At 44.1% G+C, this 24226-nt stretch overlaps 1 protein-coding gene across 2 annotated transcripts in view; it reads left to right on the top strand.

Annotated features, from left to right (window-relative positions):
• CDH4 (cadherin 4) overlaps positions 1 to 24226 on the top strand; it is a 419557-nt gene that overhangs the window by 310305 nt on the left and 85026 nt on the right. For both annotated transcript variants that reach the window (XM_038159241.1, XM_038159242.1), the window contains 2 exons: positions 8729 to 8884; positions 17099 to 17243. In XM_038159241.1, the coding sequence (XP_038015169.1) occupies positions 8729 to 8884; positions 17099 to 17243 (301 nt within the window). The remainder of the gene's footprint in view (positions 1 to 8728; positions 8885 to 17098; positions 17244 to 24226) is intronic.

The following is a 24226-nucleotide window of genomic DNA, read 5'->3' as shown; positions in this document are numbered from 1 at the left end:
AGCACTCACAATCATGCCACAGCACCACTTCTCCATGATCAGGGATATCTGTAGGCATCATGCCATTGGGAGTTCAGTGCATGACTCTGGGAAAGCCAAGCTCACTACAAAAGCAAAGGTCACACACACTAAGACCGATTATATCCCTTGAGGCTTGGAAAAACTTCCTTCCTGAGGACACCAGTGTGTTTGTTCTCCCCTGAATGCTTGTTCCCTGTGTCCCAGCTCACTGTCCTACCAAGAGGAATGCTGCTTGTGGTAAATTGCTGTGGGTCGAGTGAAGACCATTCTTCACTTGTTCTTCTGCTGTGCAGATAAATTTCTAAATGCCATGTGCCAGATTTTCAGCTGAAATAAATTAGCGTGCCTCTGTTTGAAGCTACTGAGTTTACACTGATTTATATCAGCTGAGGGCCTCAATCATTAGTTACAGTGATCAGGTTACTCCTGCGCAGGTCAATATTTGTTACCCTTATTTATCTTCTGCGCTGAGCACTCGAGTTTCCTGCTCAGTTTTACCCAGAAAGGTGCTGGATTCTCTTTTCCAGGCTTGCTTTGTGGCAGACATGATGTAAGGACATAAGGCTTCAGGAGAGATACACTTCAAAAAGAAATGAGGACAAATTCCCGCTGCCATGATTTGTTTTTCTTGACTTTGTCTTCATTTCGGCGTAGCCATCACAGGCAACGTGGGGTCAGCTGCACAAAGGTGCTGCAGGATGGTGCCCTCTGCAAAGAAACAGTGGGTAGCCCTTCTTAAATAGATTATGAAGGATGATCTTCTCTTGCCTGTCACAGCTCCTCTGTCACAGGAGTAAGAGCAGTGTGTTTTGAACTCTCAGATGTATTTCCTCTCACTTTTTGTCACAGAGCATCCTCTACAGCAGAGGGTTTGTGCATCTGGTTCAAATCCCAGCCAGGCATTATCAGCCCCTTGCATCTTGCACAGTATGAACCAGCCTCAGTTCTTCAGGGCCAAAATTCACCTGATAGCAGCACACCAGCTCCACTGGGATGCCTTCAGTCACTGCAGTGAAGAATCTGCTCTCTTGCAAGAGAGATAAGGGAAAGAGCAGTAAAAATTAGTTTTGTTGGTTCTGCTATCAAGGTTCTGGCAGTGATAAGATGTTGGTCACGTGGAGGTGTTCTGTAATCTTCTTTTCCCATCAGAGCTGCTCTCCTCCCTCTCTCCTGCCTTGCTACAGTCTGAAGCACTTCCACAGTGGAGTTCTCAGGCTGCAAAAGGCCCGAAGAAAGGCACATACTGCTTTAGAAATGACTGTGCCATATCAATTACTGTTAGATATGAAAGATCCATTAGCATTGGCCGGTTCCTGATATGGGGACCTTGGCTTCTTGACCTTTATAATAGTGAGTGGGAGAGATAAATAATTACTTAATTATTTAATCACAAAGACCATGCAACAAACTGCAGTTTACTGAGTTTTTCACTGGTAAAGACAGAGACCTTACATGAGCTTCTGGCAGTCCCAAGTCACCACTCAGAAACTTTGACCAGCTGCAGAGTTACACAGAGCAGATTGCCCCCCTGAGCCCTGCAGACTTCAGTCTTTTTGTGTCAGGATAACTCAAGCTAAAACATAAATTCTTTGCTGTTTCAGCAGGTAGGAAAGTAGAGTTAAGCTGCAGCAAATCCTTGGCCTGGATGCACTGCTGCACACCAGGTACTCTGTGCTTGTAGTGTGTCATCTCATCATGTACAGAATTTGGTTTTCTAGGCAAAAAGTGTTATTTCACTTTTATCCCAAGCAGAATAATTGTAGTTTTGAATTAGACTGTGAGTCTGACAAGTTCAGTTTCATCCTGTACTTATGCGTGGGGTCACACACAGTTACTGGCCAGAGTTGCAGGCAAAAATTCTCTCCCACTGCATTACCAGCTCCTTATTGAGCCTGATTGATATGCTGTTCTCCATCTGCTCAGTGTTACATTTTCATCCAGGTAGAGGAGGAAAATCCTGGTAAACAATTCAAAAAAAACTTGGAAGCCAGAGGAGTGAAAACTATCAAAGCTACCCGTGGGCATAGGGAAGGCTCCAGAGGAGTGTGTCCATGTGGATGTAATTGGCCTGAAGGGAGCAGCAGGGTTGGAGAGGAGCCCTTGGACAGAGAGAGCCACGTGGAAGCCAAACGACCTGTGAAATGCTGGGAGCTGTCAGCAGCTGAACATTTGGTGCAGCACCTCAGCCAAGCACTCGCAGGGTGCGTGCAGAGGAAGCAAATCCTCCTGGTAAGGAGCAGGAGAGCTGGATGGGAAGGGCTGGATGGGAAGGGCTGGATGGCAATGGGCTCCTCTGCAGGTACCACGGAACAAGTCAGGCACACAGGAGAGGTTCTTCTCTTTTGGGTTCAAACATCTCATAGCTTCATTTCTTTAACGCAGGCTGCATCATCCATTAAATTAATGGCTTAAATGACAGCTTGAATCTCTCTGGAGCACTACTTGGACTCTCTTATCATCAAAATAAATAACATTAAAAATCACTTTGCACAGATTTTGGCTGGAAGATTTAACCTGACATGGGAGAGATCCAGCCATCGGGGCAAAGGGAACATTTTATAGTTTGGCTTTGGATTTGTATTTTAAAGAAGAGGAAGAAACTTAAGCTCTCAGCAGTGATCTCAACCATGTGAAAATTTGGTCTCTAGTCTAGGTGTATTCCTTGTTTCTCATTCTCTTGGTAGAAAGAGAAAACCACTTCTTCCAGGAAATGTGTTATATACTTAAGCCTTTAGGAGGATAGATTTCACCCGTGGAAGACTGACTTCTCTTCTTTTTACCTGAAACCAGATACAAAGTTTTTAGAAAATCATGTGTGAGATGAAACCAGTCCCAGTTGAGGAAAGAAAGAAATCCCCAAGTAAAAATGTGCAAGTCCATCCCTTTTTTCTTTGCCAGTAGAGGTCTTTCCTTACTTAACCTTGGTTGTAAATGCCACCACCATGGACACCTGGCTCGGTCAATGGTCATTTTGTCCAGGGGTGGATGAACACTTAAGGGCAAGTTGCTGCTAAACCCAGGGCTGGATGTACTGAAAATGCTGGGTTCCTACAAACCAGCCTTGCCATGTCAAAGCATCCTCTTTGCAGGGCACAGAAGAGAGGGTTTCCTCTGAAGACAGAAGTGATTCAGAGGATCTTCTGGGTTTTTGGGGTTTTTTCATTTCCTTCTAGGACATAGCTTGGGGTCATTGGCAAGTGTGATAATAGGAGACAGAAGTTAAATATTACCTTCACCTGGCTGGGTCTCCAAATCTGTCTTAATTTTTTCTCTGCTTGACTTTTGCATCTTTTTATTGAAACCATATGTGATTCTTTCAGCAACATGCAGTAATTTGTTTGGAAATAGAGGGCTAGAGATGTGTCTCTTTACTGGCTTCTAAAACAACTGTGAAATAAGAGTTAAGAACTTTTATACAAATGAGTCCTAAACATATTGCAAATTCAGTTAAAAATAAATAAGTCCTTAGCAAAGATTTCAATAAACAGTAGGAGTCGTTGAATTAAAATATTTCCACTAAAATTAATGAGCCAATCCTGGAATGCTTAGACTGACTCTTAAGTGTGCTCTTTTAAAGGCTTTGAATATGTTTGCCTGTCTGAATTTCTATGGAGCATTTTGAATGCATGACAGATTATAATCTTCAATTATTTTAATTTGGTTTTCTTAATGGGCAAAATAGCTAAGAGCTTAATAATAAAAGACACTTACTGCTTATCATTTACATTATTTTATGTGTTCATTAATAATTATAATGGGTTTTATAAAACAAAAAAATCGAGTCTAAGTATCCCCAGGTCATGTTAGTGCAAATGTGGCATACTATTCTGTGGGAGATTTGGTAAACTAAGTGTTTCTTGAAGGGCATTTTTTACTCCATATGTTGTAGAGCAAGACAAAGAACTTCAAAGGAAATTTATTTTCTGGTTCATTCTGTGGAAGGGAAATGTAACAGAGGATAAATGTCCTGCTTTGCTCTCTCCAGATACATTTCCAGGCACAGTGCAGGGATGGGCAGAACCCAGACCACAGCACCTTATGAAATTCTCTACATATAGTTTATTAGGTACAGGAGAACTGTGGTCACAGTCACATCTTCTCTTCTGTAGGCTCAGTTGTCCTTGTTCATTCAGCTTTTCCTTACACACCCCATTTCCTGGGCCTCCAGGCATTTTCTTTACTGCTCTCTAAACAGTCTCCATTGGAACACTTCTTTTCCTGGCAATGTTGTGCTCCAAAAACTGTATAATTTATGGTCTCACTGGTGCCCTCCAATCTGCTGACCTCATAGATTGCATGCTCTGTACCAGCCCTGCTCCTGGCATGGGAGCATTGCAGGGATCTCTGGTGGTTTCTGTCACTGCCAGGACAAGGGAGGAGGGCTTGTGAATTCAAACCCCTGCAGCAAGAAAGGGCAGTGCTGAGAGCACAAGGGTGTGGATCAAAGAAAAGCACTGATAAAATCTGATACCTTAGAGGAGCTCACCACTTGAAATTCTGTTCACCAGTAAAGTTTGTGGGAATGGTTTAGCTACCCAGTAAATCCTGACAGAGATGCACAACCCCTAAGATATTATCTGCAAAAGCAGGGTGCAGTCCTGTGCCACAAACACTGCTTTTCTGTTGAAATGTGACATGAGGAGAGGCCAGCTTGGAAGGGCTTAGCCCTGTATTGTCTCAGGAGTTGCAACGTTAATTTTCAAACATTTTAGTTATTAGATCAGAGCCTGCAGTAGAAAATCCCCGTCTTGTGAAATTGCACCATTTCTCCTGTTTGTGGGATTGCTTTGTAGAAACACAGGCTTAGTCAGACTCTGGATGTTCTGGTTCTGAGTTGCAAACATGGCAGTGTTTTGGGTGATGCCTCAATGATGTGAGCTCCAGCCACTCACTGCTGGGCTGCAAGGCCACCCTGTCCTTGCTGGCCACAGCCAAGCAGAGGGATGGCAGCTCCGGAGAGGTGCCTGGCTCTGCTGCAGGTTCCCTCTGGGGCTCTTGGTGGCTGATCCCACAGTTTCCAGATGGTCCATTTGTATCTGTCAGAGTTGGTGAGGGTTCCTGCATGGAAAATGCTGCCTGTGTTCATGAGGTAGGATGGGAACAAGGGATTGCATCTTCCAACATAAATTGCCTTTTGATCTGGGACATTTTCCCTCACCAGTGAATCAATCCACTCCAAGCTCCGTCCCGGAGGGGCTTTTTAGAGCATAAAAGCTGCTTTGCAAGCAAATTTCTTTTATGACAGTCATCAGCCATCATCATTCATCCTGCTCACATCATCATATGCAGAGCTGTATCATGCCAGGCACTGGAGAAGCTCAAAGCTCCAAGGGTTCTCTGAGTAAAAAATGTATAAATGCAGCTAAGGAAAACCATCCCTCTGCCATCTGTTCTCTAACCCAGAGCCCTGCATACCTCTTGACTGCATTATAAAAGGAGAGATAAATGAAAGGAAAATTCATGTGTATGTTCTCCAGTCAGATGATTATCATATGGATCTGTTAGCGTCTTCACACTTGCAGGTTAAATGAAGGAAAAAGTAACTCCCTTCTGAACCAGTAAATTCCCCCAACCTGTAATTTTTATTACTGATTTAGTGAGCTCCTTAGGAATAGAGAGGGCTTTATTACTATTATTATTATTGTTATTATTATTATTATTATTATTATTATTATTATGGTAAACTGCTCCAAGAACCGTTTCAACAAAAGTAAACCTTGCATTGTGTTCGGATAATGTTCTTAACTTCTCAACAAGATTTAATAAATTGCACCCTGGGAATTAGGCAAATTAAACCTTTGGTCAAAATGTTACGGGATTACTAAAAAAATCTTTTCTAAAATTTTTTGATCTCATTAAGAGTGCTAAAATGATATGCTCCAATATAAAAAGCATGTGTGTGATAAATATCTCCCTCGTAGTAAAATGTACTATGCTTCATTGCCAATGGTCTTTGCAACTTTCTGTGACAAGTGCTACTTCTTCCATTATTTTTTTTCTGAGCACTTCAGACCCTTGTATTTTTGCTGGAAATGGATTTAAGTATAGGTAGCAGGCAAACCCTTGTGCTATGATTGCAATTAACAGCAAATAACGGGTCTTTGCTGAATATTTGCAGTATATTTCCCCCATCTTTGTTTTGCTCAATGCAGCATAATTAGCTCATGGATTTCTCTCAGTATAATTGGCTGTGGGTCTTATGATATATTTCATCTCCTAGATCTGCAATGATTTACATACAGACAGCTTAGACCCTATTAATGCTAATAAAAGTGCTGCAAGGACATCCTATAGCGTGCACTTTATTAAATTGTACATAGCTTTCTTCGAGAGCTTCTGTTTATCTGCATTTTCCAAAAAAAAAAAACATAGTGCCTTTAGCACTGAATATTTAAATCCAGGCTCCTTTTCCCTGTTCCTGTCTCTCTCTATGCATTTCTAATGCTTCTATCACAATGGGATCTGGGTACTATATGCAACAGGAAATAGAGCAGAAAAATGTCCACTAACAAGCTCTTCCCTTCTGTGATTCGGGTTAAAACTGCTCCTGTTTTGGTTTCCTGGAGTGTCTGCTTAGCTCTTTGGTGTTTGTGCTCAAGCACAGCCATAGCTGAGCCAGGCTGGGGCTGGGTAGAAGTGCAAAATACCTTTGTTGGGTTGTTTTGGGTTTTTTCCACCTTTTTGAAGGGTAAATTTACGTTATAGTTTGTTTGGAGACAGACGCACACTGATAAAGACACACAGCTGTGTGTCCCACATCACCCTTTTTAATTTGTGAGGTGGGTACCCCATCCTGGCGCAAAGCTGGAGGTCCAGCAGTGTCTTTCAGTTTCCATTTACCTTTGCCTGGCTCCAGATGTGGATGTAGTGGGTTGGAGCTTGAACTCCCTGGTGTGAGCTGTGCACTTGCACAGACATTGCCACCAGCTCGATTTCCAGCCCTTTTCCTCTGGCAGGGCAGAGCTGACCTTCTGAAAATGGGGACTGTGATCTTCAGCTGTCAAACTGGTGATAATGTTGTCAAACTGCTGACAATACTTGCACAGTTGTGCAGGCAGTGCTTGATTTTAGTATACCCTTCCTCACCCACAGATTTGCTAATGAAAGTTGAATTCATGGCTTGTCTGCTTGGGTCTCTCTTCCAAATACCCGCTAGCACCTCGTAAATCTGGACAAATCCTCCTGTGCAGCATGAGGGCACTTTCAGTGTCTCCAGGCCCTCTTTTAAGTGACTATACCAGTGTAAGTCCGGTCAGTTTTCTCAGTGCTAACAGTGTAACAAGCAGTGAATCCTTTGGAGAGAAGACAAATGGAACTGTGTCTATTCTTTGACCTGCAGCTCCAGCGGCGCAGGTGCCGCGCGGATCAATCCTGGCGGTGCCTGTAATAACTGACATGATTAGCCATTAGCAGCAGCAGACAGTTTGGTGGGGGGAGTACAAAGAAAACAGTGTACAAACTTGGTAATGATCTGGACAAAGGTATCAAAGGAGATTCTGGGAGCCAGGGATCTGATATTGCCCTGCACCGACGTGTTCAGCGTCTTGTCAGCCTCCTGTGTCAGGAGAGGAAGGAAAAGCAGAAGGTCACATATGGGAGGAGTGTGCAGCAGCCCACAGCCCCGTCTCAATTCCTTTGCCTGACAAGAAAAGCCTCCTCTTCCCTTGGGAAATGACCTTCTCTCCCCAAATCTAGGCAGTTTGGGGGACACAGGATCCCACTAAGTTCACTCAGGCCCCTCCAAGGGTGCAGCTGCCGTAGCAGAGATGCCAATGTGCATTCAGCTACAAGGGCTCTATTATCTTACCACTACTTTGTTGAATTCATAGACCTGTTAGGGAAAAATTTATGCACATCGCTTTTTACAGTGCCAAGACACTTTGTGATGGTGCAGGGGGTGGTAATTTATTTGTACCTTGCACTTTCTTTTGGGAATAGTCACGCTGTTGCAAGAACTTCTTTCAGCATTTGATCAGAAAATTAAATTTATGTTTAAAGAGATAGTCGGGGTTGCTAGGACAACATATTAACCTCCCTTCTTTTTTTCCTCAGCTCTGAATCTGAGGTTCAGGGAACTCACTGTGCTGTACTCGGCTTGCAATGTTGTTCTCAAGGAGCAGGAGGGAAGGGCTTTCAGAAACAGTGTCCAAAACATGCTTTTCCTCAACAAATAACCACATGAAATGGTAACATCCCACTGGGCATTCCCAGCCTGGCCTTGTCAAGCCAGCATAGTTGGACAAAGAGGAGCAAACAGCCCTGTTCTTTGAATTTCATGGGAGTATTTGTGTGCACAGTCACCAGGACTGAGAATACAATGGGGGAGCTTGCAGACAGCGTTTTCAGAAATGATTAATGGCTGGGAGACTCTGGGTATGGCTGAAAAATTTGGACACTTTCAGGAGACTGGGGTTTCAGTAATATGCAAACAGTGGGTTTTGTGCATTTTAGGCTCTTCCACATCTCAGTTGAAAAGTCATAATTTCAATGATTTCTCATGAATTAAAAAGGAGCAAAACAGCTGAAACTTTGTGAAATGTACTTTTCATGGCTTTTCACCAAATCTTTGGCGTTCAGCTCCCTTGTCAGGACTGACAGTGGTATTGCATCTCTGCAGCCTTCAGGCTCAAATCTTTTAAAGTTGCTTAAACATCCATATGGCTTTTGTCCAGAACTTATGGATTCCTGTCTCTGTTATCTCCTCCAGATCCGTTCCGACAAGGACAAGGAGATCCATATCAGGTACAGCATCACTGGAGTGGGAGCCGACCAGCCGCCCATGGAGGTCTTCAACATTGACCCTGTGTCTGGCAGGATGTACGTGACACGCCCGATGGACAGGGAGGAAAGAGCTTCCTACCACGTGAGCATCAAACACCCTGACTTTCAGCTGGGCTCACAAGCTCAAGGCAGAATCGCTGGGTTCAGGAAGGGGCACGCTAAACCAGCCAAACCCATGCCAAGTGCTGGTTGGTGGCAGCTGAACATGAGCCAGCAGTGTGGCCAGGAAGGCCAGTGGCACCTGGCCTGTATCAGCAGCAGTGTGGCCAGGGCAGTGATTGTCCCTCCTGTGCTGGGCACTGGTGAGGCCACTCCTCAAATCTGGGGTCAGTTTTGGGCCCCTCACCACATTGAGCATGTCCAGGGAAGGGTGGCCAAGCTGGGAAAGGTGGGGAGAGTTTGATGAGAGCAGCTGAAGGAGCTGGGGAGGGGCTCAGCCTGGAGAAAAGGAGGCTCAGGGGAGACCTCTGTGGTTTCCCTGGAAGGAGGTTGTAGCCTCATGGGAGTTGGTCTCTTCTCCCAAGTAACAAGTGAGGGAACAAGAGGAAATGGCCTCAAGCTGTGCCAGGAGAGATTGAGGTTGGATATCATGAAAAATTTCTTCACCAAAAGGGCTGTCCAGCCCTGGCACAGGCTGCCCAAGGGCAGCGGTGAAGTTACCATCCCTGGAGAGATTCAAAAGCCATGTAGATGTGGCACTTGAGGACATGGTTGAGTGATGGGCTTGGCAGTGCTGAGGGGGAACAGTTGGACTTGACCTGAGAGGGCTTTTCCAACCTAAACAATTCTGTGATTATATGAAAGTGGAGATAAACTGATGTCTCTTTCAGACACAGAGTCATTTGTTTAAAATGGTTCAACTTCACACTGCTTGTTAAATCCATGCAAATTTATGTGTAGACTGAACCACCCAAAACCATGAGAAGCCAGTCACTACATTAGCATGTCTTGGGAAATTACTAATTTAAGAATCATTACTGCATCTAAACATGCAATAATTGCTATAGTCATTTTTCACTTTAATTCACCAGGAGATGTTCAGGCAGTATGATGGGGGTGTGTCAGATAGGTTTTTAAATACGCAGATAGGCTAATATTAAATATCAGGGAATTAATTAAGATTAATTACACTCAAAAGTGATGGTGCCTCATGCTATCCTAGTTCATAAAATGCTCTACCTGCAGAATGCTCACAGTGTAATTGATTGCTGTGTTTTGATATAAATCCCAGCTCCTCTATTGCACAATTGCACAGCAGATCCAGTCCCACAAATTGCTAAAAGAATAGGTTGCCCCTTGCATGATAGCTCTGCAAAATTTCAAACGTTTTCTGCGTCTGCACTCTGGTTGTCTGCTGGAGTGGTTGTGAAAGGCTGTTTCATGGGTTGCTATCAGCCTTAGCCCATCTCCTGGCGTGGTAATAGCCCTGCCCAGGGATGCTGTAATGCCGGCAGAGCGCACGGGTCACTTCCAGCGACACCGCATCCCGAACTGCGCCGAAGGAGATGCACATTCTGTCAGCTTTATCAGGCATCCGGTTAACCATGTTGACACAGCTTCTGGGCTGGGGTGGAAAGATAAAGAAAATAGATTACCTCTTTAGTTGGGTGGAAAAAGAGATTTCCCCTGGGTAAAAGGAGATCTGAAGAAAAATTATTTTATACTCTGTGAACAAGAACAATTATTTTGTTTGTTGTGCCTAGGAAAATATGAAGAGAGGTTGTTTCGGAGAAGAAATGTTTGAGATAAAGTGTGTGTCATCTCAGTGTTGTTGCTATTGTTTCAGCAGTGCCAGGTTATTATAACAGTCTAGTCAATAATAAAAAAGTTAAGACTTTTGATGGAGCAGCTGTGATGTCTGTGATCAGACACTCACAGTCAAAAACATGAGATGAAACAGATTTTGTCCTCAATCCTAACAAACCCTGCGCCCCTTAAAAATGAACTGAACCTACCAGTCACAGTGAATTCAGCAAATTGAATTCTTGCCTTGTCAAAGGTGATGGGATGAAGCTGCCTTGTACATTCCACAGGATTTCCAGCCTTTGCTGTTCCTCGCAGAAACCTTGAACTAGTGGCATCCGTATGTAAATAAGCATATTCATACTCTGAAGGTTACAGGAAGATGTATTTTTATAGAGAGAATAACTGATAGGTGTGTTATGAGACCTTACAGACAGGAATACTGAATGATAGAAAAATCTCTGTCAGGAGAACAGTAGAAAGTGATGAAGAACATTTTAAGTTGTGTCTGTAAATGACCTTTAGATCCATCAGCCTCAGTAATGTTGGATTGATGATTTCTTGAACCATCAGCTGTTCATTTATTAACCCTTTACAAAGCCTTTATAAATACACCATGCACAAAGCAATGACCCAAACACTGGAGCAGAAGCTTACAGTAGGAATGAACAGTGCTGGAAACAAGAAAAAGTTTGGCCCATTTCCAGAAAGAAAATAAATTCCAAAGTCTTGCCTAGAGGTGGGTTTGAAGAAGTCAATGAATTTATGCCACTTCATGGAGCCCAGTCTCTTCAGCTGATGGAAAGCCAACATGTAGCCAGGTTTGAACTGAGTGCTGGAAGAGCAGTGACTGAGGTGTAGCTTGGGTGTGAACTGCAGAGCTTGGCCACCTTTAAACTTGAGATCTGCTGTAGTTTCCTTTAGCTTAAATTAGTAGCTTTGCTCTTCAGTGAGAATGTGAGTGGAGCTGCAAGGCGCCCTCTGCAAGGGTCCTGCAAGGGTCCCTCTGACCCAGCAGGGCATGGGCTCTGTCTCTGATGCAGCCTTGTGTTCCAGCTGAAGGTGGGTGCATTTACACAGCTTCAGGTTTTCTGCGGCCCCAAAAAAAAACCAAATCTTTTCAGCATCTCTGTCACTCTCGAGTGTTGTCCTTGCTGCTTTTGTTCCCAGGTAATCTAAAAACTAATTATAAAAGAAAGAACAATAATTTGCAAGTCTTTGTAAGGCTACATATCAAGAGTTCTGTTTCATTAACTCCCACATTTTCAACACATATTTTCTTATGCATAATTATCTGTATTGCTTCAGGACTACCATTTTTAAAATACTAGTGTTTTAACAGTCCCTGCATTCAGCAAGCCATTTGTCTGATGAAACCTGCCTCGTTCCCTAAGGTGAAACAGATTTTTTTCTAATTAAATCAGGAGTTCTGCAGCAGAACTTCCCCTGTTTTTGTGATCATTCTTGAACTTTTAGGGAGGATCATTCCGAGCTTGAGTTATGCAGAGATGTATGTGCCTCTGGGACTCACAGCCCCTGCCCAGGTGCTGTGTGTGCTGGTGATCACAAGTTCAGCTGTATTTTGGCCTCATCTGTTTGTGTCTGCACTCCAAACCAGAGCACAAACTCTCCAGGGACCTCGCAGGCATCCCAGACACAGAGTCAGCTGAAAATATGAGCAGAGAAAAGCAAAAAGGGCTCTGCAGCCACTTAATCAACCCCACATTGTGGGGACTGCCCAGTTGAGTGCCCAGTTGAGTGGGACTCAGTTGAGTGGTGTCCTGGGAGCCACCCTGGTGTCATTAGTGCCATGGAACACAGCTGTGGGACACACAGCCAAGGGACACACAGCCATGGGGCACACATCCGTGGGACACACAGCAAGGGACACACAGCCATGGGGCACACATCTGTGGGACACACAGCCATGGGCACACATCTGTGTGACACACAGCAAGGGACACACAGCTGTGGGGCACACATCTGTGGGACACACAGCCATGGGACACCTAGCAAGGGACACACAGCCATGGGAAACACAGCCATGGGCACACATCTGTGTGACACACAGCTGTGGGGCACACATCTGTGGGGCACACATCTGTGGGACACACATCTGTGGGACACGCAGCAAGGGACACGCAGCAAGGGACACACGCTCACGGGGCACATCCCCATTTCTCTGCCATCTCACTGTGGCAGGCATGTGCTGCACCTCCCCTTGCAGTCAGCCCCTGAAATGTTCCCTGCAAGCCAAGGAAGTTTCAGCAGGTAGTGATATTTAATATGCATGAGTTCTCTTGGCCTCACTTAGCTGTGCTCCCCAAGTCCCGTTTGTGCTGCTGACAGAATTAGTGGCTCTGAATGTCTTTTCTGATCCAGACACCAGTTTCATATTAAGCTGCAGTTAGGCCTGGCAAGTACAAAGGATAGAAAATTGGTAGCTTAGTTTTCCAAGACGTTTCTCAAACTCTGTTTTCAAAAGACATCAGCATAAACGTGTCAGTAAGTAATCATTGCTTATGATGCTCAAGTAGTATGCGTTATAGGGAAACTTTGAAGCAAGTCCTAATCCAGTTCCAGACACATGTGTGCACTGTCAGCTTCAGGCTGATGAAATACTCCCTCAGAAATGGCTGGAGCAGAACAGGTGGGTTATAGACTGACAAAGAGTTGTTTTAAATGCAAAGGAACAAAACAATTTTACTACAAATTAAGGGATAATTCCAGTATTTTGAACCATGTTGAATAATGCCAGCCGTTTGTGTCACAATGCTCTAAATTGAACTTTTAATCACAATTAAGAGCACACAAATTAGGCATGACATTGTATGCTTATTGCTTAAAGGCTCTGTCACTGATTGATAATGTATATTTGTATTAGTAGTATTAGTGCCTAAGTAATATTCATATTTAACACAATTCACTGTGTTGACTTTGACTAACTACCTTCAGATACCACCAGCCCCCAGTGTAATCAATAATCATGATACCAAATCATTTGTATGCCAGCAGCTACATTTACACTGGAAACTGTCAGTGGGAAAACCTCAGAGACCTGTGGTAGCTGCTGCTGAATATGATAGCAATAATTGTCACACTTTTAAACAATATTTGTTAAAGAATATCGAGCCAGCTCCTTGGCTGGTACAGCAGAGTGATGCATCAGCTAGACATTAGTTGGCTACGTGTACTAATTTTTCAGAATCCTTTCAAAGGTATTTAGTTTGATTTTATTCCTTCTTCACTCCTGTCATGTTCTTTCCTTGGGGAAAATGTAAATATTTCAAACTAACTTTATAAATGTTTTTTAACTGTCTCTTCAGGCACCCACCAGCTCCCATTTGAGTACTTGTGCATGCCCCATGTCTGGCATGTGTCCTGTGGCTCGGGTGATGCTCACTGACCTTGCCCTGGTGTGTTTTCCAGCTCAAAATGATGTGTGTGTCTGATGGAGCTCAACCTTGATCACCTTTTGCGCCTTGCCCAGTGCTACAAAGCACTCCCATGCACCTGCTTTTCATGCCCTCCACCACTTCAACACCAAAACAGAGGTGGCAGAGGTGGTTTGGTCACAGGTGGCCATGGAGCACCACGTGGGCTCCAACTGTGCCTTGCAGAAATGAGCCCCATCTCAGCCACTGAGAAATGGCTCCAGAAAAAAAGTGTGTTGTCCAGCTTGAGGATGCCTCATGAATACCAAAAGTAGGACAAAAGAATGAGGGAGAAGATGAATTAAGGAAGAGAAATGTAGTGTAGATCTGCCTTGGAGATTCCAGCCAGTTTCCTAGCAGACAGATTGACCCCCTGGAGTCCCTTCTTCCTTGGCTCTCTCTGCTGAGGATAGTCTCTAATGAGGAATTGTCTCTTAACAAGGAATGGTTTTTAGCAGGAAGAGCTCCCATTGAGTTGAAATTCAATCCTGTGGCTCAGGACTCTCTTCTCCCTTTGCCTCAGCTGGCACTGACCACAGGGAAGCAACATGTTGTGAGAGATACGGAGGCATTGGCACACGAGAGTTGTTCAGAGAGAACAGGCAGAGAAAATTAATGCAAAAAAGCACAAAAGGAAAAAAGTAGAAACGTTCACTGAAGCCAGGCCAAAAAAAGGAGCAGGAGAGAGAGTGCCATCGTCCTGTCACTGCTGAGTCAGGACATCAGTGACCACACCAGTGTGCCCAGCACTGCCCTGCCTCCCATAGCTTAGCCCAGTGCTGGTGCTGGGCTCAGGACACTTGAGCATGTCACCACAGGTTTGATGAGATTCCTGCAGTCTTGCTTATTGAATTTTTTTTGCCTTGAGTGCAGGCAGTAATGCGCTGATGGGTACATGTGCTCAGTGAGTGCAACAAGCAGATAGATGTGCATTGCTGAGAAATCCCTTACTCCTGGAGATTTCAAACAAAAGCTATCGAATGTAATTAAAAATTTGCAGGGGGAGAGTCAGATCTGAGGGGGGAGATACCAGCTTTGCTCTCTGCTTTATCTCTGAATGGAACCATTTCCGCTGCTGGAAATGCTGTAAGAGAGAGCCCAGTGCTGCCTCAGTTTGAAGATAATAACTTTAATTTTAGTTCTGAATTACTTTTTTTCAAAGACAGTCTGACCTCTGACTGTAAAGTTATTGAATTGCTACATCTGACATGATGAAGGATAGCTCAACAGGTGGGAGCCAAAGCAGTTCCTGTGTAGGAAAGAAATGCAGATATTAAGAGCATTGCAAGTCATGAAACACAAATGGTACACTCTGTATTGAAAGCAAAGCTGGACTTCTTCTGGCTTTAAAGAAAACGTGCTGCTTAATTTCCTTTGGAAAAAAAAAAAAAAGTGTTTTTCTCCCAGCTCATTTCATGTGGCAGTTTGTTCTCTTTGCTTGATTAAATGTTAATCCAGCCCATTCTAATGGTGTGCAGTTCCTTTTGTTAAGCTTTGGACTTCTGAGCACCATACATGAAGGGGAAAGTTGCATCAATCACCAGCACAGTGAGAGTGAAAGACAGGAACCAGGGCTAATGCAATTAGCACATTTATTTGTCATGCATCAGAGGAGCTGGAGACCTCCCTGTAAAGTCAGCTCTGACTCCCAGCAGCAGCCTGATGGTGTAGGGAACTGCTGGGAGGGACCAGAGGCCTCCATCCTGCTGGATGGCAGAGCTGGTGTGTCCCCTGTCCTTCAGCCCCACTCTCCCAGCCAGCCCTGGCATGAACAGGTTGCCCAGAGGAGCTGAGGCTGTCCCATCCCTGCAGGTGTTCAAGCACAGGTTGGATGGAGCTTGGAGCACCCTGGTCCAGTGGAAAGTTCCCTGCCTGTGACAGAGGGTTGGAACTAGATGAGCTCTAAGGTCTTTCCAGCCCAGCCCATTGTGTGACTCTGTGACTCTGTGAAGCTGACGTCCTCTGCAGCCTTGGTTCCCCAGCCCACCAGCCCTGTGGGATGGCACGTGACCATCCCGAGTGCCGTCCCCAGTTCTCGTGGCAGGGTGGAGGTTCGGCAGTGCTCACGGGCTAAGATGAAGAGGGATGGTGGCTAAAATCTGCAGCACTCAGAGCCAGGCAGAGCCTCCCCACTGCCAGCCGGGTCGGGGGCTGTGCAGCTCTTCCCTCGCTGTCGGAGTTCTCCCGACGCCGGCGTCAGCGGCGCGTTCAGCCACACACCATTTACAGTAGCCATCTGTTCCCTCTAATGAGAAAGCTATCCATTTTTTTCACCTGGTTACTGATTGTTCCAGACTATTGTGATTGCTTCGTTTTATTAATTACTCATTTTGACATGCCGTATCTGTCTCTTTTGTTCAGAAAACAGATGCTCTTGTTTCTGGGCATTATTACTGATGGTTATTGCTAATAAGATAAAGCTGCAGTTCCAGTTTAACTGAGGGCTTAACACTGTGGCTCTGGTTATTGAAATGCCTCAGCACTGGGTATTTTATTGAAGCCTGAGGAAATTGCATTCTTAGTGCCATGGGGCCTCCCATTATTTGAAGGAAAGGGACTTTTTAAATGTCTTTTGGTGCGCAGAGCAATGGGGTCGGTAGCTGTTGCGGTTCCTGGAGACCATGATTAAACAAAGAACAAACATCACTAAGATCATGCTGAAATCTCTTCACTTACTAATCCCTAGTATTGTGGGTGTGAAACGCTGCAGGTTCCCATAAGAAACTTCTCGCTCAAAATCATTTCCTCACTTTATTTGGAACTAAGCAAAATTTGCTTTTCAGATTGTCAGACGAGGTTCAATATGTCTTAAAAATTAAAATAGGGTGGTCTGTGAGCTGTGAAGGGGATAAGATAGCATCACTACACCAGAGCTGAAGTGTTTCCACTGACAATCACCGTTTTAAAATATTATTTCAATATTATATTAAGCTCTGAAAACCTGTCTGTGAGTCAAGTGTAGATGGAAACCATGTCAGTGCTTTCTGCTGGAATTAGATACTGGCTCCATTCAATTTTGAGGAAGTATTTATGATGTAAAGTCAATCCTTGCAAAACAGTCTCTCATTCTGCAAGAAATCCAGTTGCTGATATTGTGCTTTCATTGTGCTCATTCCCAGCTCCGGGCTCATGCAGTGGACATGAATGGAAACAAGGTGGAGAATCCCATTGACCTTTACATCTATGTGATTGACATGAATGACAACAGGCCGGAGTTCATCAACCAAGTCTACAATGGATCTGTTGATGAAGGCTCTAAACCAGGTACAGTTGAAAAAAAAGTCTCAAAGTTTCACGGATTTTCAGCCGTTCATTTGCTGTGGTGGCTTGGGCTCTGCTGGGAACACAGGATGAGGGAGAGGTTTGCTCTTGCTGGGTGTTGGTGGAAGACTGATGGAGGTGAGAACAATCCCATTGTGTATCTTTCTCTGGATGAAGAGAAAGTGCAGACTTGGGATGGAGCAACCTGGGTCCTGGTGGTCCCGTCCTGGCTGTGGAATTTGTTAAAGCAGCAGTTTTGTAGAGTAATGCTCTGTAGCACCATTCTCATACACTCACTGCACACGTACAGGGCTGTTATTCTAATTACAGAGCACTGAAAGACAGCCTGGCAGTGGCCTTTCCCTGACCCTGTGCTCAATATCCTCCTCCTTGATATTTAATTCAGTCATTTGCCAGCTCAATATCTGGCATCCAGTCAGACTCCAAAGAAGGCTCTGTCTCAAGGAAACACTTTCTTACTTGGGACCTGATGGAAACCTGGAGAAGTGGGAATATTCACATTGAAATTGCAGGCTCATCCTCTGTCCCCACAGACTATTCTAACAGAGGGTAAAATGGGGGAAAAACCTGAAGTTGAATTACAGGAAATTTATGGGTGAAAAATCAGTGATGGCATAAGCTGTATGGGGAAAAGGGATGATTTTTACATGAGCACATTTATATGCTTGGAAGAAACAGAGCTGTAAAGGTCTTTAATGTTCTCTTTCCAACTCTACTGTTGATTTGTTATTTAAGTGTGGTGTAACCCTGGAGTTTCCAATATGGGAGCAGGGTTGGTTTAGCTCATTGCTGAGTGTAACTAAAATGACTGTATCCATTCTTTGAACATAAATTGTTTTGTGTCACCAGTACAATTGGAAAACTCCTGAAATCAGAGGGAGTTTTTTTTCCTAGATTCTCTCCTTGGTTGTTTGCCAGCTGAGGGGTTAAATACCCCGTGACTTTGGTTTGTGTCAGCAAACATTTATCACAGTGGCTCCGCTGCCGGAGGTGTGACAGGGAAGCCTCCAGTGGGCTCTGTTTTTAACAAGGTGATTCACAGTCCTGATTGATTGTCTTCCAGCACTGTGAGGGACAGGCAGCTGTGGGGGACATGCGGTGGGGACAGAACGTGACATTGTTTCTGAGCAAAGAATAGGTACAGCTCCCTTTCTGATTCCTTTGGGTGGTGATGTCCCAGCTTCAAAGTCCTGATCGTGGTTCTGCTTGGAGGAGGGAATGTGAGGAGTCCCTCAGCTGGCAGCTCTGATTACATCTTCCCAGAGAATTTTTCCAGCTTTCATTTGAAGGCCACTTTGGGGCATATAAAGGTTTGAAGATTGATACAACATTTCCATAGCAAATCAAATTTCTTACATCTTATTTGAGGACAGATCAATATTCAAAGTGTTCCCAAATGTTTTAACTAGCTCTGTTCATCTGTCAGAGAAGCAGTAAATTGCATCCTCTTCTTGTCTGAAATCCAGATAAGCCTTTGAGCTATTAAATAGAACAGGATAATTTGCCTACAAAATACTTGTGCCTCTGCTTCTAGCAGTGTTCTTTGGTATTCTCTGTCCCAGGCTGGAGTGCTTGCCTTTAAGGCAGGAAGGTAGAAAGCAATCTGTTTTTATTCAAAAGCAATTACATTTGTCTTTGATGTATTTGTCGGGTTTTTTCCTCTCTCTCTCCTGTTTAATCGGTATTCTTTTAAAGGTTTATATTAGTATTGAATTTCTCTTCCTTGCTTTTGTTGAGCCTCCCAGGAATTTGGGTATTGGAGGCCCTCATTCCGTGTGTTTGGCAAGAAACATGATCTTGTGCCTTTGAGAAAGTGATAGAGAGGTCATGGAGTTAAAGGGAATATCTGCATGCTCCTCCTTTGCCTCAAAATGATGTGTCACTCTTTTGTGCAGAGACAAATGTAGACAATGTATTTAGCTAAGGGTAGATCTTGCAAATATTTAGAAACTTTTTATTGGTTGAAGATGCCTCAGAATATTGTAACAAATAAGGAGGTACCACCAGCCATTGCAAGAGAAGAAATACATTACCAGAATTCATGATTATTTCTGGCAGCGGTTGAGAAATGAAAGACACTGCATATTCTTTGAGGTAACAGCAAAATTTGTTCAGTACTGATTCAACAGTAAGTTAGAGATGTATATGCATCTATAAAAATATATCTGCATATGTGTGAATATCCATGCTTCAAGCAAACCAAAAAATCTTGTTATATGTTACAGGAGTTCAGCATTCATTTTCCTCTGCTCAGTGCTGCTGAACTATGCCTGAGGTCTGAAAATGCTTCCCTGGATATCCTGTGCAATTGTTATTTCTCACATCTTCCATATGCCCATTTATAATGGCTGTGATTAAAAATGCAGGATTACTTGATTACGACAGTATCTGCAATGTTCTTAATTTTGCACACCTCTGATGAGAGATATTAGAGTATCCCAAATAAATGCTGGCTCTGAGGGCAGCTAGAATGAGCAGCCAGTGGCTGTTTGAAGTCAGTCGGAATTTTGCCCAGATTTAATTAAAAAAAAAACCCAGATAAAAAAGGATGTATGGAGCTTGAGCTCTAACCATGGAAATTTTGCAGAGCAAAACCATCACAGATGTGCTGCTGAGCAGAGGCTGAGCGGGGCACAGTGACCTTGAGCTGCAGGGAAAGCCCTGGTTAGGCTTCAGTGGGATCAACAGAGCAGCTCCTGTTCCAGTGAGCAGGAAAGGGCTCTGAGGAGCTGTCCAGCACTCCCGGGCTCCGGGCTGGAGCAGAGGCAGGGCTGAGTGTGCACAGCAGCAGGGCTGTCCCTCCGCAGGATCCTGGTCCCTGCTGGGGCTGGGATGTGGTGACCTGGAGCAGAGTGTGTGGCCTCATCTCTGAGCCCGGCTGCAGAGTGTGCCAGGGCAGGGCAGGGCATGGAGGGTGGCCAAGGAAGATGTGACCTACTGACTCAACAGTGAACAAGCCAAAAGAGGGTGGAGTGAAGCAAGGAAAGGGAATGTAGAAGGAGGCGTGCTCCAGCCTGCAGCACGGTGTGACACTGCTGGGCACTCAGTCTCCTGCAGGAGCAAGTTTGCTGTAGCCTGGAATACAAATATACAAAATTTTCCAAGAGCTGGAAGAATTGGCAGTGATGTGGAGAGACTCATTAGACAGTCTGATGGGGTTTAAGTGAAGGGGCTTCCCAGCCTGCAGAGCACTCAGCCTGGGTTCCCAAGGAGCATGCTCTCTGCAAGTCACCTTGAAGCAACCCTTGACAGAAATAGAAAAGAAATCATCAAGTATTATTAATTATAATAGGTTGTTGTTGCTGGTTAAGATTATAATAACTTAATTGAAATAGTGTCTTGAGCCACAGCATAGTGTTCTTGAAATCAGGAGCTCACTCTTGGTGAAGTTCTCCATAGAGAACTGGCCCCTGGACATCCTCAGATGTGCTGGCTCCTAAACTGAATTACATCTCTTTCCTTTTCTGATACTCTCTGGAAGAACAGTTTAATGCATTTCTACCTCATGTAGCCTCAGGTCAAGTAGCTGGGCAATTTAAAATGTGTAAAAGCAGGCCCTTCCAAAATGCAGAACAGGAGTAGTGATGCAGGATTTCCTTTTCCACAGGACCATCTTTCTTCCTCACTCTCCCCCTCCACGCGCTGTTTTGATTTAACGCGCCGCTGTTTGAAAGTGTATCTTAAAAGACCGTATTTTACTCATGTTGAATAATGTTCTGCCTCTTTGAACTTTGCCTCTGTGTGAAGAACACAGCCAAGTTTTAAAAATGCAGCTGCAAGCTGGAGCTGAAATTCCCCTGCTCCCTCTGGCAGCCTTAATCAGCAGAGCTCTCCTGGAGCTGCGCGTTGCCTTTCAAGCGCTGACAAAGCGGGATGGGTGCAGAGCTCGGCTGCCCAGCACTGCCTGCCCTGCAAGGATTCTGCTGCCTTTTCCATGCCCACAGCTCCCAGCTGCATCACACCAGCTCCTTACAGCAGGAAGGAACTGGGGCTTGGAGTGGGATTTTCCCCTCTGTGAGCACAAGCCCATGAACTCGTACTGCTGGCTGTGCAGGATCCCAGCAGTGTTCTTGGGGAGGGCTCTTTCAGGAGAAACTCTTACAGTTTCAAAAAAAAAAAAATTACTCAATAAGACGGCCTGAAAATGCTTAAATATGAAAGAAGAAAGGGAATTTAATCACAAAAGAATAGTGTGATGGAGAAGGATTGATTTCATCTCTGCAGAAGCTTAGTTTTGCTATAACCACAGCAGACCCTTCCTTGTGGAAGGATGTGGATGTCTCACTTAACTGAAGTGTTCAGTTCTGAAAAGGTCAATGTGAAATGCTCTGCAGTGACTTGAGTGCTTTGCTCTGGGTTGTATCTATTTTGTTTTAACAGAAAGATTGTCAAAAATTAACTCATCTCTCCAAAACAATTTGTTCCTGTCAGACTGGCCTTTTCCATTCCCATTCATCCTTTCCACTTCACTAACTCTGTGGATGCATCTTGGTCCCTTTCAAGTCAATAGCACAAGTCCAAGTGACTGATTTTAAACTCTATCCAGCCCCTTCATTCTCCTGGAGCTGGGTAGGATAGTTTACTCCTACCACCCTGCTTAGGAGTGGTGTGAAAGAGTGCTGAGTGTAGAGAGTCCTCCAAAATAAAGGAATATTAGTATTTCTTACGTGAGAAATGTTGTAATTTAAAATTTCTCCTTCTCCTCCTGAGTCCATGGAACTCTGATAGAATAATTGTTGATAACATGCCACGTGAAAAATTAAATAGCTGGGAGCCAAATCTATATGTGGCAAATCGAGTTAAAGAAATCTCATAAAAAATAAGCAGTATATTAAAAAAACCCAAGGATTTTAAAAGCTGATTACTCTACTAGTGTCCCAGTTTGTTTATTTTATTTCTATGCCAGCAGAGATTCCCTCAGAGATTAACACCATGGACTAATGCACAGATGGGGCCAGAAACTCGAAAGTCATCTGAATATTAAGAATTTAAATCTTTAGCCTCAGTGATTTGAACAGAAAGCCAATTATGAGGCTGAATTAGTTTTCAAATTAAACTGCAATTTAAGGCATGTGAAATTAATCTTTTAAGGCATATAGTTGCATTTGTATATATATATTCATGGGGAGAATTTGGATTCTGCAGTTCTGGCTTGTTCCTCTTCTCCAACCTGACAGTGCAATTCATGAGGAGATGCCTGGTGTGCCTGGTTGTTTGTTCAGTGAAGGAGCAGAGCAGGTGTAGTTGGCTGGCAGGGCCTGAAATCTGAAGAGAAGATGTTTCATTTTAAAAAATTAATAGGACACAGAGTGAATCCCTTTTCCTGCCACTGCAACCCATTCCAAAAATGCCATAGCACTGCTCGTAGTCAAAACATTCAATATGTTTTTTCCAGCTTGGAGGTAAGTTAATTTTAGAACTCTTCATTTAGGAAGGTCCCAGTTCAAGAGAGCACCTGACCAGGTTCATGGATGGGGCTGCCACACGTTCTGGTTTGTAGCACTAGAAATGTAAAATAATGCAAATGCTGAATGTTTCAGAGAGATCATGCACAGGTGTAAAATATTCCAGAGGGTCAGAGTAGGACTCATTGGATTCTTCCATTCATCCCAGAGGTGCATCACTTCTGGATCCATCCCAAGCTTGAATATATTCATCTGTGGCAGTGCCATCTTCTGCACCCTGGGCAGGTGTTGCTCTTATCCTTGCACTTTATATGCTATTAAAAATGGCTTTGTCCAACCTGATTCTATTCTCTCACACATTACACACAGACTTAGGATACACAATATTCCTTTTCAAGTTCTTTTGCTCAGCCAAGCACAATTTTAAGGTAAGAAATTGTTTTTCTGCAGACTCATGTGGTAGTGCTTTCCATTTTCTTTCGAGGTGAGTGGTTATGAAATCTGTACTCTTAATTTCCTTTTCAGAAGCATCCAGTCCCAAGAGCAAGGAAGTGAATTATAGGACTGTAAGTGAGGAAAAAAATGCAAATCCCAAGATGGGTTTTCCCTCCAAAAAAAAGAAGGACAAGTTGATGTAAAGGGGAAAAAAAAATAAATGTGGAAATCATGGTCTGACACCAATGTAGGAGGGAGTTACAACTGAACACTATAATATCCTACACTCTGCCTCCTTTTAACCAGCAGTTACAAATAGCATGGTGTGATATATATAATAATGTTTATATTCTATTACACCACTTTATATTGTATTGTATTCTAGTGTCAAAATTCAGGGTTTGGACTGCAGCCTTGTGGAGGATGTGCTCAGTGTCAGGCTGTGTGCAGCTGGGGCTGCATGATTTCCGGAGTCACACGTGCCTTCAGTGCAGCATCAAACCTGGGTGTTCAGCAGAGTTCACTGGGGATGTTCAGGATATCTTGTCCTAAGTAGCCTTGCTTTACCCCTTCTTTAAATTAGCCCTGGAAATCGAGAGGATGCATGTGCAGGAACTCAGCCAAGCTGAACTTTGTGGATTTATGCAGCCAGAACCATTTGCTCACAGGCTGGGTGTGCCTTTGCCCACCCTGATGTTTGACTGGTGGGATTTCTCTGGGGTAAGAGGGTCTCAGTGAGCTGCAGGCTGCTGGAGGGGAGTGATCTCCAAATCTGGCAAGGGCCATGTGTGTGCTGCAGTCAGTGCATCTGCTCCCTGGCTCTCCGGAGGTATTTATTCCATTTTTAGCAATAAGGAGGTCTTATTTCCGTCCTGGGTGACAGCAGCCTCTTCAGCTCTCTCTGTTGTCTCTCCAGACCTGCTCGCTCTCTTTATTCTCATTAGGTTGGCTCTTGCCCTGTCTGAAGCTGAAAATCCAATGTCTCTGCTAATTAGGAAGTGGCATCCGTTACGAATTAGGTTAGCTGCTTGAAAGGTCAAAATTTGCCAATGATTACAAAAATTATGGTGAAGGAGAATGACAGTAGCTATCAGTTACAACGGAAAGAATATCATTCGGAAGGAA

The sequence above is a fragment of the Motacilla alba genome, chromosome 20 (genome assembly GCF_015832195.1).
Source record: "Motacilla alba alba isolate MOTALB_02 chromosome 20, Motacilla_alba_V1.0_pri, whole genome shotgun sequence".
NCBI lineage: Eukaryota > Metazoa > Chordata > Aves > Passeriformes > Motacillidae > Motacilla > Motacilla alba.
The sequence above is the reverse complement of the archived record's forward strand: the minus strand, read 5'-3'. Positions and strand labels throughout refer to the sequence as shown.